This window comes from Ptychodera flava, chromosome 4 (assembly GCF_041260155.1).
Source record: "Ptychodera flava strain L36383 chromosome 4, AS_Pfla_20210202, whole genome shotgun sequence".
Lineage (NCBI taxonomy): Eukaryota > Metazoa > Hemichordata > Enteropneusta > Ptychoderidae > Ptychodera > Ptychodera flava.
The window spans coordinates 30,542,387-30,559,164 of record NC_091931.1 but is presented as its reverse complement, the minus strand read 5'-3'; the positions used below and the strand labels follow the sequence as shown (position 1 = coordinate 30,559,164).

The following is a 16,778-nucleotide window of genomic DNA, read 5'->3' as shown; positions in this document are numbered from 1 at the left end:
GCTCAAAAGAAAACAGCAAGAAAATTTAATTAAACATTGAAGCAACATATCATTCTTGAAACCTGTGGACGGGAGCCGTGGCTACCGTCTTCGAACAGAGAATGTTCAGTGTGGAGCGAAACAACTTTCGTCGAACACTTCTGTGCTGTTCGAAAGAGATGGGTTTGCCTCGCGCCGCACTGAATGAAATAACGGCTGTGAGCCTGTCATTGAGCAGCCGCATTTCAAGCCGATAGTCCAAATAACTCTGTCAACGGGTGGGTCTTATTGAATCTTGCAAACGCGAGACCCTTGCCAGATATCCACGGAAATTTAATTTAGGACGGCGGATTAGTACCTTTTTTAATCTATTATGGCAGCGAATCCCCGATGATATCGCATGGCGTTGCGTCATATTGGCGATTTCTTGATTGCATCTGAAGTTGGCAAGTTACCTCAGAGGCAAACTTGTCATTATCCATAGAAGAAGAAAAATGAACTTTCAAAAGTTATTACGGCAGAATATAGCAATGCGTCGGAGATAAAGATAAACGAAATAATGATCACTGCCCGATATTAGAGAACTATGACCAGGTAATTCTTCCTCCCCTTTAATAATTATGTAAGTTTATGATCTTTCCGTCTGACTCTTTAATTTTCCATTACCCTCCGTTTCTACCGTCTGGCTTCTCCCGTCTATATGTCCCTGTATCTCTGTCCGTTCTGCCACTCTTGCTTTGGTCGGTTTCTGCCGGTCGCGGTCTGGGCATCGCTGTGTATATCTGTCAGTTGTCTCTACTGGCCTGTCTGTTTAAGGCTTTCTTTCTGTCAATCCTTTTGTCTGTCTGTCTGTCTGTCTCAGTCCTTGTCTCTCTGCCTCTGTGTCTCTCTCTCAACTCTCTCTCGCTCCAAGAGCAATTATATCTTATCCGTGACATCATTTGCAGAATGTAAAACTATTCAAACCATCTATTAGATGGTGAAATATCCGCTCTTTCTTTGCAGAAATCAATCAATTTGTCTGTTCATTTGTTTTCATTAGCTGGATATCAGAACCACCAATCCGACTCTCATTTGTATTTTCTATTTTCTACAATGCTTGCGTACGATTAAATCTTCTCATTCTCCGCCTCTCGTTTCGTTGATTTTCACTTACTTCAAACCTTCCCTTTTCGAACGGACTCTTCGAAAATTTGAGTAGATTTCAGACACAACGTTCAGACCCAGCAAAACACCACAAAAACTTCCCATTGGCATACCATGGTCAAATATCTTAACGGATTGTGCTTTAATAGCAGTGAAGCTTTCCCTAGTTAAATCAATGGCGCCTGTACTTCAAGCGAGTTCGGTTTTATGTTATCATACATACAAAATGATGCCAAAATCCGGCCCCAATTTCGGACTGTCACATTTGGTTCTTTCATTTCTTTACCTTAAATAGAAACTAAATTTATTTTAATAATTGAAGTACATCATTACACGCCATTTGTCTCTTGGGATGAAGACATCGACACCTGTCTCTAAAGATGATGAGAGTACAGTTTTCAAAATTTTGAGCCGCATCTCCCATCATCTCTCTTACTCTCTTTCTCTCTCTAGCCTTGGTCTTTCCCACTGTGTGTATTCAGTTTGAAATTCGTCTGGTTAGTAAAAATCCCACGTTGCAAGTTATAGTAATAGTACTGTTGGGTTATGCTTTCTAACTGATCAAGATCGTTCCCTGCAGATATACAGTCACCTCAGATGACATGTCTTCGCTGCTTGGTTCAGTTGACTGGCCTTCACTATAGGAGGAGAGACGACCACCTTGCATGTCAAACCGCAGTTCAGCCATGTGAAAATCAAGGGGAAATGACGTAGTTGTGTAAAACAGCATGAACAGGAAATGACGTTTTGCATTTGACACAAATGTCGCGATGGCCTGTTTCTTTTGCGCTGCTTGCCAGTGCTCTTCTGCGCATCGAAGCCAGATGGAATGTCACATCTTTCGGTATAAAAGTACTTCCCTCGCCAGCGGGTGAAGGAGCAACTGCTCCTGAAAATTTGGAATTGAGATATATCATTAACACCATCAAAATGGTTATTACTGTTATTATTAGTAATATTTAATTATTATTATTATTATTATTATTATTATTGTTGTTGTTGTTGTTGTTGTTGTTGTTGCTGTTGTTGTTGTCGTCCTTGTCGTCGTCGTTGTTGTTTTTGTTGTCTGCACTGATTTCACAACTTTCGAGTTTCTTCAGGTTTCCGTAACCCCGCAGTTACTGTTAGGCGATGGCCCTGAAACGCAAGTCTAAAATTCCACCGCAGTAAAGACATTCTCAGCGGTTTATGAGGTTCAGGGATCACTACTTGTATACTCAATACAAATATATTCATTGAACATGCCTCTCTTTACGCCACCAAACAAACAGATCACAGTGATTTACCTCTGACGAGCGTCTGTGTATCATCTGCTGTTCCTGAAAATGGCCGCTCTGAATGGCGGAAAAAATGGAACACCTCTCAAACTCTGCACAGACCTAGAAAGCTGAAGTTTCTGTCCCATTTACTGATTTTCTTTGTTTGATCATAAAACACAAAGTTGAAAATGTCAATGACAAACCTTCAAATACGACATGAAAATATCCATAACTGCAATCACAAAACGTAGGGAAAAATTAATTGCTACAGTCACAAGACCTGTGGTTAAAACTTCGGTCGTTTGCATTTTGACAAATCGGAAACACATAAAAAATAACACACATTGGGCAGATTTACAAAAGCTAATTTGCAGAGTTTTCATCCGATTGCCAGAACACCTGTTTCGACACAGATCGTTATCTGCGGAAATTCTAAACCAGAAACAGTTTCAATGCTTCAATGTCTAATACATGCTCATAGTTCAATATGCAGTTCACCTTGCTTTTGGTTCAGCGAGATTTGGATTTGAATTTGAATGAGCCGAAACAGTCTACGCCCATCCTTTTCTTAAAAGTCGGCGGATTACAAAGTGTGTTCTTTTGAAACTGGCCGATTACAAAATGAGTTTTTTTAAAAGAAGAAAGTGGTCTGTTAAGATGTCTAGCTATTATCACTGCCGAGGCATTTCGCCTTTCTCACAAGGGTCTGCTACTCTCACAACTTTACACGCATTGTCGGTTTCAGCTCTCATAAAAAAAACAGTGGCCTCACTACAAACCCTATTTCAGATCATTCATGGATAAACAGACACATGCATACTAATTATCCAACAAAATAAACTCGTTAGCCCACTGCGGTGACTCAGAGCGACGTGGATAAGTCCACCTTTTTGCTGAAGACAACCTTGATGGCCCGATAAGCTGACACTTCTATGAATGCGTAATCTGTTTGTTCTGCAAGACCCTCAGCTCCTTTCTTCTTCACAAATGTAACATGTTGTGTGTTTGTTAGTGAATTATTCGCAGACGGCGAAGGCATTCGACCCCAATTACTCTTGTCCGACTTTCTTGTTCTCGTCACAAATTAACATAGTGTCGGCATCCACTGACGGGAGGACATTCCAATTTTCTACTTTGACTCTCTGTGAGATTAAAAAATACATTAAGCGACCCATTGCTGTCTGTCCCCTGTCAATATTGCATGCAGAACACGATTTTTTTTCTCTAAACGTGAATAGTTGACGTGTCAATTTTGCGGACGTCATTTTGTTGGCTTCCTGATCGTAGCTTAATTCGAAAGTTGCATGCGCCGAAATTTAAACTCGCTTCTCCGAAAATATACGAATTCCAACACAGCTGCGAAGACTTTGCAGCATGAATATCACTATTTTGTCTCTTGAATTTATTCAGATCAGATTCACACTTTTAAACATTTCAAAATTACCAGGCACACAACTATTCACGCCCGGTCCCGAGTTTGGTGTTCTTTCAAATGTAATCTATGAGGTGCATTGAGGAATTTCAATAACAGACAGGCAACCATCTATATGTAAATCGCCTGTACACAGAAATCTTGCCCCGAAGCCTACAGCGGCCGTCGAAATCTGTCTGCCCAATCATTCGACTTAAGATTAAGTCTGGGAACAGTGAGCCCGGCGTGCAGCAAACAGGTATAATGTGTACCGTGCCCCAGTGACACAGCCATGCTTAGTTGATCGACGTGTGGACTGGCCCTACCTTCTTCCTCTAATGAGCAAGTATCCCACACAGCATGCAGGCATTGCAAAAAAGCGCACCTGTTTGTCTCACAACCGTCGCGTTTTCATAGAAATATCATCGACAGCATTTATTTTATTCTCCATTGTCTTAAAAGTACATAATCGACTTCCGAATTCCGGAAGCAGCGACTAAAATTTTGAAATCGAGAAGCTATAGGCATCTGTCAGACTATATTTGTGATCGGCGCGATAAGGGTGTGTGACCAACTGCCGATGCTGAGTGTATATCCACTTCTCTAGACTCCCAGGTGGAGCTGAGTAACCCTAGCGGGGCGAATCAGCCATTTCCCAGATCACCTAAACAGCAGCCCTTTACCCTCAACCATGTAACACGAACGAACAGGGTTAGTTATGTTCCACGCCCTTCGAGGGTCACAGCCTTGTATGTTGAGCAGGGTCGTTGTTCACCCCAGGAGGGAGCTTTGCATTTGGGAGAGACTGCATTGAATTAAAAAAAAGTTGAATTCACACACGAGGCATTTTTTTCTTTTTCCCGGAGCAGCGATTCGTGATTAGTCACGCAGTCAGCTAGCGCCGGAAAACGATCTTGTGCATGAAACGCCACGACAAAAACGCGATGTCACTACAGGAAGGAAACCGTCCTCCGTTAAAACGCTAAAGAGCCTGGAAACTCATCCACGCTCGATTGCACCCATTTCGAACGAGTAAACAAGACGACTCGTCTCGCGTTGGCAGACAGCTTTCAACCTCGTTTATAGTGATCAAAAGTATTTCTGGTAATTTGCAAAGATAAATACACCTACGGGCAAGTCAGTTAGCTGCAGCAGAAGATATAAAGATTCTTCATTTATGGCACTCATGCAAATAGTATGCCAGCTTCTGAGTGGTTCTGTTTAACGTCAGAATTTCTCCGTGTCGTCTGCGTTCTCTGTCGCGTAAAGATATGATATGATAACATGTCGTCTACAAAATCCTACTTGGAACAGAACAGGCACAGACGACAGTTTTCCCAACGACATTTTGAATCTCCCATGATATCAACTTTGGCATTCATATTGATGACTTGCCAGTGGGATTTCGTGCTCTAGATAAAAACGATTAAAAAGAATACAGAGCGGATTTTTTGCGCTTCGTAGTAGTATCAGCACAAAGTACTGTTTCACCTTCTGTCGACGATTATGAATTTGAATTAAAAAATCAAAAAGTGAAGCTTTTCTTCACATCCAGTCGTCTAGATTAGTCGCTTCTTCAAAGCAAGATACATGGTAGATGCCTGTGCTGGCATTCTTTCATTCATTTTTGCTGCAATGTCCAATCATAAATCGTTTTCTGACTTTTCTTTTAAAAGATCCGCGTCACTAATTATGTCAAATCGTCTTAAAGGGTGAAAGGCCAGACTCTTAGTGAGCGAGTCAATGAAAGTTACGAAATTCAGAATCATAACAAAGTGAACACTTTTGGCATATTCTACTTTTGGTTTTTTTATTGTAAAGACTGAAGCATGTTTAGCCATGCCTTCAAGACCAATGCTTCAAAAATATTTATCGCGGTGTTTCAACTGAAAGGGACATAAGCTGTAACTTGTGGCAAGTTTTTCAGTATTCTGCTTCTGTATATCAACTACCGTGTCTGACCGTAATACGTTTGTCATGCTGAAATTTCGAGTATTCTTTTTGTCAACACAGCTTGTGATCATTGTTTATTATTTACAAATGAATTCTAGTCCGGATTTGAATACAATTTTCAACAATAACAATGGAGATTATACTCATATAGGCTGTGTTGATATGCTAAATACTTGCCATTAAATTACAGTATAGGGATTCAATGCAGAAAGTGTAGGGAAACCACGAAACAAAGTTCTGAAAAAATAGCCAAAAGATACAGCTTATGGAGCTTGAAGTGAAGCGTTTGATACACGAGTCGTCGAGATTTACCGAAAAGAGAGTCAAAGACGACGACTCATTCTCATAAAGGGACAATGGATGAGACTTTTGAGAATATTCTCATTTTTTTCTCTCATAAAAGCAGCACTTCTTTTCAGCGTAACATATATTGGTATAATATTGACCTTGCAAACACAGTATATTATGAGATGTTATCGTTGACAAATGAATTCTATTTCGGACTAAAATTCTAGTACTCAACATTAACATTTGGACGTACACATATAGACTGTATAGACAATCTGATCACTAGGCTTTCTACATAGGCTAATTACAGGGACACCGTGACTGAGATGAAGACACCGCATTTTGCAGAATATCAATTCCAAAAAAAAAAAAAAACTGTCAAAAGTTGTGACTAAGAGAGCTTTAAATATTATTCAATGACAACTGTATACCCAAATACGGCAATTATTTCCCGCCAACGATACGTCTAAATACTCGATGTTCCAAGTTTTACCCCTTGACGTTGGTACTGACGACGAACTACATTCGAGTCGGAACATGCGCATATCGTATGACATGTACGCAACAGCTTTTAATATTTTGCTTTTAAATGTGCGTGGCAATAATTGTACCCCCAGGTGGAACACAGATGTCAACAATCAGATGATGTGGCACAAAACGATCATATTCACGAGGCACAGCTTTCTTAGATAAAAGAACAATTTCCCAACACAAAGGCAGGAGACCTCGTTCATGCAATTCGATACAATCAGCATTAGGCCAAGATATAATAATTCGGCGAAAAATTGTCGTGATAAATTGTATAGAATTTTTTTTCCATCTACAATACATCGCGTGTCCAATAACACCATTTTCACTAGTTGTCAAAATGTCAATTACTGTTTAAAAGCCGTGACAACGCGGAATAGAAATATGATCATGCTATTTCGCCAATCTTACCTCAAATGAGATTAGTGCATTTAGGTGTGGATGAAAATCTTTGACAAGACGTCTAGTCTATCGATATGGGGACGATCAAAGCCGCGCTGAATATAACGTTTAATTCACCTGACCAAGAACTCAAAATATCGTCACCGTGATTACTAGTTCTTCCATGGTTAGAGAGAGAGAGAGAGAGAGAGAGAGAGAGAGAGAGAGAGAGAGAGAGAGAGAGAGAGAGAGAGAGAGAGAGAGAGAGAGAGAGAGAGAGAGAGAGAATGTCTAACGAACAGAGAACAGAAACTGAGTAAACAGTAAACAAACTGTCCAAGTTTTTGCTCATTGAGGGATTTCACATTCTAAAGTAATTAATTCGGCCAATCAGTGGAAATGAAGACACAAGCATCAAATTTACAAATAGCCTCCAAACTGGCCAGGTCTTGCTCTTGATTCTTCGGCCGAAACACCCTTAATTTTTCTTTTGAATTCTTTAAGTACATCCATGCCCACTTTGAAGTAGCAGGGCATGGAAAGCCGTCTTAGGTGTTTTGTGTTTCCCCAAATCTGCCCTCTAGGCAAATTCCACGCTATACAAACACGCAAACCGAACCAAACACATACAAACAACAGAGCACGCACAGCACCATACTTGCCGCTAAGTTGCCCGTTGAGGTACACTCTTCGTTAAACACCACCCGAACATGCCAGGTATTGAATAATTTCCAACGCTAGCAATTTTCGCTGTTGTTCATGTCGTGTTTGAAGGGAAATAGCTGTACCTTTTGATGATATATTAATTGTTTGTTTGTTTTTATGTAAAAAGTTCTTCCTCTACCCAAAGCGTGATCAAAACTTGCCAACCATTGCGCAATTTTACAATACGCAATTAAATACACAATTGGAACTAACTTGGGATAATTAGATTTTCATATTTTGCAAATTTCTCAAAAGAGTTAGCTGCCATATAGCTGAATGTTGCAGTATCGCAAATTACAGTTTTAATTTCAGTCTTTGTATTAGTAACAATCTATATGTGCATACTCTCGTCTCGTGTAGTTATCGACGCATTTGAAGCTGGAGGTTTGATCCGGGATAATTGATTATGCAAACAAGCAAAGAAATACAAAACTAAGGATTCATGCTGTACGATGATTCATGGATGATTCAAAATCGATTGCTAATCGAACGTGACAGATCATGATCTGTATGTCATGTCGACAAGTTCAATCAGATAGCGCGGACGGCATTGAACTTAGGCGAGGCTTCTGTATTTCATAACGAACTCCCAAAGCTCGGAGCCTGGTCAGCGTCCGATGCAAAACAGCCTGCAAATATATTGCTTTCTGGATCACATCTTCTCCTCATTGAGTACATCATGGTATTTTAGCAAACGTCGATATTTTACAATCGGTTTACATAGGGAACTATCCGACTGCGCCACAATACGGCTAATACCCATAAACTAAAATTTGATATGAGGAGAAACGAGAAATAGGAGCAGGCTGATCAAGAACAGTATTTTTACTTTGAACGAGGGCACGAAATATCATCATGTGAAACAGCAGACGTGTCCATGTGTATCGTAGACATTCAACAGTTATTTTGTAGAAATCTTCAGTGTTCGGAAATCTCATTTTGTGTTTCTAAACGGTGTTGAATATTCCGGAATCAGATTTGTCGTCACTCTCGTACAGACAGGAAGGAAACATAAAAAACAAACACTTTAGACATTTTCAAAACCATTACGTAAAGAGGACATTTACTTTCACCAACATCCTATCATTTTCCACGCTCTTGTTCAGACGGAAGTTTTGAAAATGTGTTGAATGATGTACTCTTTGCGGTAGAGTAGCTCAATTTTTAAACGCAAACCGTCTCTGAAAACGATCGTCGAGCTTTCCCAAAGTCTGTTAAAATATTTTTTTAAACTGAATATGTAGAAGTATTCATTTTCGTGTAAATGCATTCGAATACCAATCTCGGAGACTTGAATACCGTTATCTTTGTAGAAGGCAAGTTTCAGTAAATTCAAAGCTTTATAAATTGCAACGTTTTGATGCATTCACTAAATTTTTTGTCTATCTTTTTAACTTGATTCTTGTTCTACTCAAAAAAATGTGTCGAAATGCATTGTATTCGTCTTGTCAGTACATCATGTACGCGTTTAATGTCTACTGATATTGTTGGTAAAATAATGATTTCAAGGTCAGCCTATTATTCGTATATCAACGATGCCAATATAGTATAGTGTACACATTGCATGTTTTTGCAAGGCTATATACTTTTTTCAATAAACTTTACGGAGAAGAATAAGAAGATTACTTTGTTTTATGAGTGAATATAATAATAAAAAATATTGTCAATAGTCACAGCTGGCATTCTTTTAATAATATGAAGCGTCTTACAGTTACTGTCTCAGGAGCGATAGGATGAGGTGAACTAGCAGATGACGAATTTTTGAAACAATCACATTTACGCTCGTAGATCTTTCACGACGCTGTTGAGAAATCTGTTCAATACGCAGTGTCATACTTCCATATTTGAATAAGATCAGAGGAAACGTTGTGTACTGTAATGTAAACTATTTGTTTTATTATCGATTACACGAACAATTGTTGTATTGTATAGCTAGCCATTATACCGGCCACCCAGCTCGGCGTCTACGCATCTTGAACAGGTAGCTTGGGTCTTACTCACAGCAACCGAGAAATACACCGATTTCATCTCTGCTTGTCGCTGTATCACGAAGAATTTCATTTAAATTGTTCTAAACTTAAATACTGGGATATCGACAGGTGAAAAGGAAGATAGATACTATACAGATACGGTAGGGAGAGAGATAGACAATGTGGTGGCGGCGTCATTGAACTTGACAAAGGTTTAATTGATGAAAATGGCGGTTGCTCCTGACAATACGTTGATAACTGAGCCTACAACGCGCAGGTTCCGGGGAGGATAGAGTTGGTGAAGGGGAGGCGTAGTGTGCGCATGTTCAGTAATTGTGTAAAACTAACCGAAAACTGAGGTGCCCTCTCTTAAGAAATATTAAGATTAGATATTCTCATAGGTAATGGAAATAATCAGATCACTCAAACGGAATTAGTCAGTATTAATAATTCCAGCGTGACGTAGGTCGATAACTGAATCAAAAGAAAACTTCGTTAATTTTTTAAGGAAATTCTGAAAATCCTTGACACAGGCTTGCTCTCGGACAGGTGAAATCGTCCTGACGGGCTTCAGTGGTTGAAAGAATTTCTCCGGGATTTCAAACGGAGCAGATAAAATTTCCGTAATCGATACGCAGAGTGCATTAAATGTGCAGGAATTCGATCGTTAGCTGGTCCCGCCATACATGTTTTTCTAAAGTGGGCCTATAATGTAGTACATCCATAGAATTCAATTGATTTATTGACGTTGTTTTCTCTCCTCGTGACAGCAGATGTCTTTGTTTCGATGATAAGATTAAATCGAGAAGGAAGAGTGTGTCTTCTTCGTCGACGCGGAAAGGCAACTCTTCGTGGTAGAAGCCCCCCCCCCCCCCCCCCCAGTACACACATCACCGCAACCACGATCAAAGAACCACACGAGACAAAATCAAATAAACACGAACAAACAAACAAACAAACAAGGCCATTGTCTGAATTGGTGTGCACTTCTTGCAAGGAACTATATCTCTGCAGTTTCTGGTTCATATCTATTTTATTGTGTCTTGTGAATTGTGTGTTCGGAAGATTTGCGCAACGACGAGCTGAGGATCGTAATTATGTTATTTTCTCAAGAATTTAAAAGCCAGTGGAAAATATCGAGCAAAAACAGAAGCAGATGTGCGGTCTGAGGTAGGCGACGCAGAGTCTAGCACTTTTGGAAAAAAAAATTAAAAGTTCAGCATTTGTAAGAAAAGAACAACTAAGAGGTATCAGTAGATCGCCGATAAAAGTCTGATAAATGATTTTCTTATCTTAAATCATATTTTAGTTTTCCACACCACACCGATGTCGCCGTGTCCAAAATTTAATGATCCAATTAAACTAAAAGTACTCGGATCAGACAAGTCTGCTATTGTCTTCGACTGCAGTTGCTCAGAGCTGGGCATATTTTTCTCCGGAGTCGAAGCTTTTATTCCGATCCATCGAGGCGAGGAATAGCCTGGTGATAGGCAATTAGTATTCACGCAGACAGGGCCATCACGCAGAATTATGTCAAATTACACATGACATCGCTTCAGAACACGGTATTACCCATCTAACGTAAGCTGTGAATTAAAGCTGAAATTGGGATAATTCATAATTTCATTAGAGAGCTATTTCTGGGGGAGAACGCGTCGGCGTTTCAAAATTTTGATAATTTCTGTGACGCACTGCGCGCGTTCCGACCCCTCTCCTCGGGCGAATTTCGGGCCAAGAATAGAACACAATTTTCTCGTTAACCTAATCTATTAAACCATTGTCCACGCTTCTCTTCGTGGTATTCACACCTTTACTTAGCTGGCAACGCCCTTCAGTAAAAATTAGCATTGTTATCTCAATTTCCTACCTGATTACCCCAAAAAGATTGCATGACGTAGGTGAAATGAGAAAGTCAATTTCTCCAGCCAACCACAAAGGAATATCAAATATGTAATTTCGCGATAATATTATTATCTTATTGTTGACCTCTGACCTGCAATTCCCAACTTAAATCAGTAATGGTTAGTTTTAGAAATTACTCAGAGCTCGGAGACAAAAATGTGCTCCCTCGGAAAGGGACGGTTAGCTTACATATTGTATGAACTCTCTAAAACTTGCAGTGATAGATGTTCTTATAACGGATATTCACGGGTGAGAATTGTAAATTATGAATGTTAAGCCGGCTTCGAATGTACACTGATATTGCTTTTCACGCCTCGTAGTGGTTGTCCTCTATTCAAATTCAGACAGGCTCAGGAAGACACAATTATTTTAACACCTAATCTTTTAAGGGTTGAACACACGTTTTCATGCCGTGCTGGAAATTTACTTTAGCAAATCTATTGACGCGTGCAAACATATTGTTTGTTCCACTATCTCTTCCAGCTATGCCGTCGCTCTGTGTACACTCACGGAAAGTCGCTTGGACCTTGACCGTAAACCCTCTAGAGGGCGCAATCATGTTAACTATTTAGCTCCATGATAATTATGTTACAGCTCTATTAGCTGTAACTTTTTAATGTGTTTTCCAGTATCTGTGTTCTGTCCGTGAAGGTCAATTTCTTGTTCTACTCCCAAAATCACGTCGAGATGCTAATTGTTCGGCTTGTTAATACAAGTTGTTTGTGTATAATCGCCAGCGTTGTTTTTTACAACTGAATGGTAGCAGGTTAGTCTGTCCACAGGAACTGGAATTCGTACTCAAATTCCGGACTAGAATTCACCTGTCAACATTTGTACGCTTGTTGTTCAAATACGGTGCACAATGCATTGTGTCGGCGTAGTTTGACACTTTCTATTTCAACATACGTGAGTGAAAAGAATATGAAAGTGAATTATTTAAGGTACTATGCACCTCGAAAGAGAGAGACTTAAACTTTTGCTCAAACATTTCTCAATGAATATTTCAACCACCCTCTTTCAAAATCAAGAATAAAACTCGGCGATCATCGTGCAAATTCTGGTACAAAGAAACAAGTTATCCAAAATTTACCGATATTTGAAATTCAAAATGGCCGCCGTCCCTGTGTTAACTCCATATAGAAAAATAAAATTGTCGACTTTCGAAAAACTAAGACGTTGAAACAATTTCTTACACCAAGAGCTTCAAAATGAACCCTCACAAGTGGTAGATCAGAAGAGAATTGTAAAAGTTAGGAGTCCCCGGGGCGCATTCTACCCTAATAGAATGAAAGTACTATGCAAAGGAATGTGTCAAAATTTACAGTTATGTCCCATAACTGTAAATTACAGTTATGTTAATGATAAATTGCAAACTTTGTCTATGTCTATGTTTACCCTTTCTATACCTTTTCAGAAATTAACATGTGCTAATTTCTTAAAATTGTAATTGAAAAATGCAAGGAATTTGTTTTAAACTTTTGTTCACAATAACACTATTGAAATTACACAGCAAGTTAACGTAACTCTCACTTGTTAAAATAATGACGTTTTTACAAGCTCACTGGGTTATTCTTATCCATCTTATCCATTTTTCCCAAAGTGACTACCGTTGAACCTACGCCGTCCATGGACTCGCTGTTGTTATCATATTTTTATCAGGTGTCTGTCTTTTGTTTTAACTTTCAGTCGATGGTGCGTGGGGTGAGTGGGCCGCTTGGACGGCGTGCACGGTGACGTGTGGAGAGGGGATCAAAAGCCGGTACCGTCTCTGTGACAGCCCCACTCCAGCCAATGGTGGTTCTGACTGCGAAGGCCATTCGGTAGAGAACACCCGTTGCCGAGCAGCCAAAGAGTGCGCCCGTAAGTTGCCCAGTTAACATTTTAAGAATAGCGCCGCGACCCACGCACGAATATGTGACAACTATTACTGACATAATGAACCGAAGTGTCGTCACTGACTCATTGAAACCTTTTGGCACTGACGCGCGTGTTCAGTTACCATGGCAGCGATACGCAGATAAAAACTCCAGGAAGTCAGGAAGGAGAGGATCATCCTCTCATCACAAACTGAGCAGAGCAGGATCACCAATTGTGAATACAAATATTTGAATAAGTAACCCGTAAGAAAAAATGGATTTTCATCATTTACTGATCTTTAGTGCTATCTTTCAGTCAAGAAATGAAGTTAAGGAAAGTTTTACAAAACGAGTTCACTCATCATACTCTTACATAAGTAAGAAGTTCTTTCAATTGCAAAAGTGATTTATTTTAATTTAGTTTGCAGGTTCTTAGGGATTGCCTCAATATCATGACAAAATAAGCGACTTGGCAATTTCTATCAGTTGTTATGCATCTTTGTTAACATTAACATTGGGTATCGTCACGTCTTGGATGGTAGTGTTGAAAGTTATATGAGAAAAAAAAAATCCCAGGATGAATTTATGATTTTTCCAGCGTCAATTTCCATACAATTATGCCCAGCAGTTTATCTAGTTTTACAATCTGACTGTGTAAACACACATGCAGCGCAGCTTCCTGTTACCTTCCAATGAAATGTCAACGTCATCCTGTAAACTAATTACATGCTTGAAGCATTATATCAACTGTACAGCCATGTTGAGCCAGGAAAAAGTAATGGATATAGTGTTTGATAATGTTTGTTGTAATAGTCTGACAGTGATGCAATAGGTTGTAATTTCAGACGCAATTTACACTTGCGGTGTCGAACATGATGAATGAGATTATTTTGTCTGCTATTTTTCCCTGTCTTAATTTCGTTCAAAAATTGTTTTTTTTTCAAAAACTTAGGGTAGTATGCAATTCGAAAGCGAACGACTAATACTTTGGCTCAAACTTTCCACAGTGAAACTTTAAACCATTCTCCTACCAAGTCAAGAATAAAATTACCTAAAATTTACCCAACCAGTATTTGAAATTCGAAATGGCCGCAATCCATGTGTTGATTGTATCGGGAAATATAGTTTCGATTTAAAAAAAAAACTATGAAGGCGAAAACATTTCTTATTCCAAGAGCTTTTGAATAAGCTCCTCACATTCGGTAGACCGGAAAAGTACTGTGAAAATTTGACAGTCCCAAGGCGCATTCCACCTATTGTTTTGAAATTTTAAAATACCGCTTATTGAAGGAACTCAAATTTACGAGTTTGATGTTAAGTGGAATGGTTTCAACAGGAGGTAGCAGAAGAAAAAGTGCTGAACAATATTAAAGATGTTGTAAGTTGTTGGTAAAAACGACTACAAAGCTTAAGAAGAATGATAAAAATTGCAATCACACTTATTTCCATTTGACTATTATCACTAGACTTTTGTTAGAAATGACCGGCAGGAGATAGACTAAATATACTTCATGAATTACTCAATTATTACATAAGATACCTATACATTGTTTAAATGTTGCAAGTCACACGACGCCAAGGTTTAAGCTTAACTGAAAGGCACCAAACTGTAGATGTATCAATATAGCTTTACCGTTCATAATGTTACATATTTCAAATAGGATACCCATGATACCGTGGCAATTTATCATGTCTCACTGTACAGATCTGTACAGCCCCTTTCAAAACGTTGCATCATCAGCATAGTATAGGCTCTGAATTTGGTACAAATCGCTGCGGGACTTTACCGGCTCACCGGCGGTATGTTTCATCGTGATGAGCAGTGCGCCACCTTGCGGCTCATAAAAGCCATGTCTTTATGCCCTTCATATGCATGAGGTGGCCCAAATGCTCACCAAGAAGTGTGTCGCAGTGTACAAAAGACTATGGGAAAAGGAGCGGGACTGATTTTGGTGGTGATAGCATTTTCTGTCACAGGTCGGTGTGTCGTTTGTACTCAGATGGACTTTGTATACAGAAAATAATATTGGACGCTTCTGGGCGCGAAAATTGAATGAATTTACAGACTGTCAAATTGAGGTCAGAATTCAGTAATAGGCGGATGTTCTTCAATACATAATGATGATAGAACACCTTTTGTGGAATGACAGTCATTCAACTCAGTGTTTATTTCGTGTCATCTGTTTAACCAATGTTTGTTTGCATTGCCCTTCTCAGATGAAGTGACCACCGTCATGTCAACCCATTCGCCCGTCGACGACTACTGCAGTTGCGGCTGTAAATTCCACAAACTTCGCGGCACCATCGAGTTCGCCAACACCCCGTGTGAACAGAACCCCGTGTGGATCATAAGTCTGAACGAAGGGCTCAAGATCAACCTCACCTTCCTCACCTTTGACCTTGACATGGGAGGCGAGTGGCTACGTGTCCGAAACGGTGGATTCTCGTCTGCGCCGCTCATAGTGTACCACACGGGCAACCGACCCCCCAAGTCGGTCTTGTCGTCGGGAAACGAGCTGTACATCGAGTACCATACGGAGTACGACGTACCCTTGCCAAACACTGGATTTTCAGCTGCCTATACATCGTTAAGTAAGTATCATGATCACACCCTAATAGTGTCGGGCTGATCAACGCCCAACCGCTTAAAGCGTGCATACGCTTAAAATAAAACATGTGCGCAATCGCAAAAAAAGTTTGCTACTTGAGATCACCTTAGGATTTAGTGATTAATGAAAAAATAACCATTCATTCCAAAGTGATATTGTATTTCTTATTAATTGTATCTACCCCGGGCATCAACAGAAAGAAAATTAATATAAAAGTCCCTCCGAGGCAAACCACTCTCTTAATTGCATTTAGTGCACTCAAAGTAACCGCTACATTAAGGCGTCCATTGAAATCCCATTAAGAACGGACTACCTGGATATTGGAATTTTGTTGAAGTTGGTGCGTGCGCTCCATTTGTACCTGGGATGTTATTGGAGAAAAGGTAGTGCATCGATATTGCTAATGTAGGTTTGAAGCTTTTTTGCCGAGATGTACATATGTAGGTAGTATTCTTATTGAAGTCACATTTCATGACGATTGATGTGATGGTAATGTGTTGTGGTAATGAGGGTGGCATAGTGATGAAAGAGAGAGTGGTATTAGTTGCGATAATGTAGGTTCTCCTTGTTGCATGTAATGATGATAATAATTATTGTTTGTTCGTCGTCAGTCCATCGTTGCCTAAAACTGTATTTTCAGTCAACGTGTTTTAATAATGCGGCGACTAGTTAGTTGCGTGCGTATACTAGAAATAAACAGCAGCATTGTGTTCATTAAAAGTAGGGGTATTCACACCATGTAGGGACACGCGTTCGTGTGTGCCTGGTAACATTTTCATAGGCGTGTGTTC

At 39.7% G+C, this 16,778-nt stretch overlaps 1 protein-coding gene across 4 annotated transcripts in view; it reads left to right on the top strand.

The window, feature by feature from the left end:
* LOC139131450 (uncharacterized) overlaps nucleotides 1-16,778 on the top strand; it is a 70,479-nt gene that overhangs the window by 41,238 nt on the left and 12,463 nt on the right. For all 4 annotated transcript variants that reach the window (XM_070697497.1, XM_070697499.1, XM_070697501.1 and 1 more), the window contains exons 4-5: nucleotides 13,209-13,382; nucleotides 15,596-15,970. In XM_070697497.1, the coding sequence (XP_070553598.1) occupies nucleotides 13,209-13,382; nucleotides 15,596-15,970 (549 nt within the window). The remainder of the gene's footprint in view (nucleotides 1-13,208; nucleotides 13,383-15,595; nucleotides 15,971-16,778) is intronic.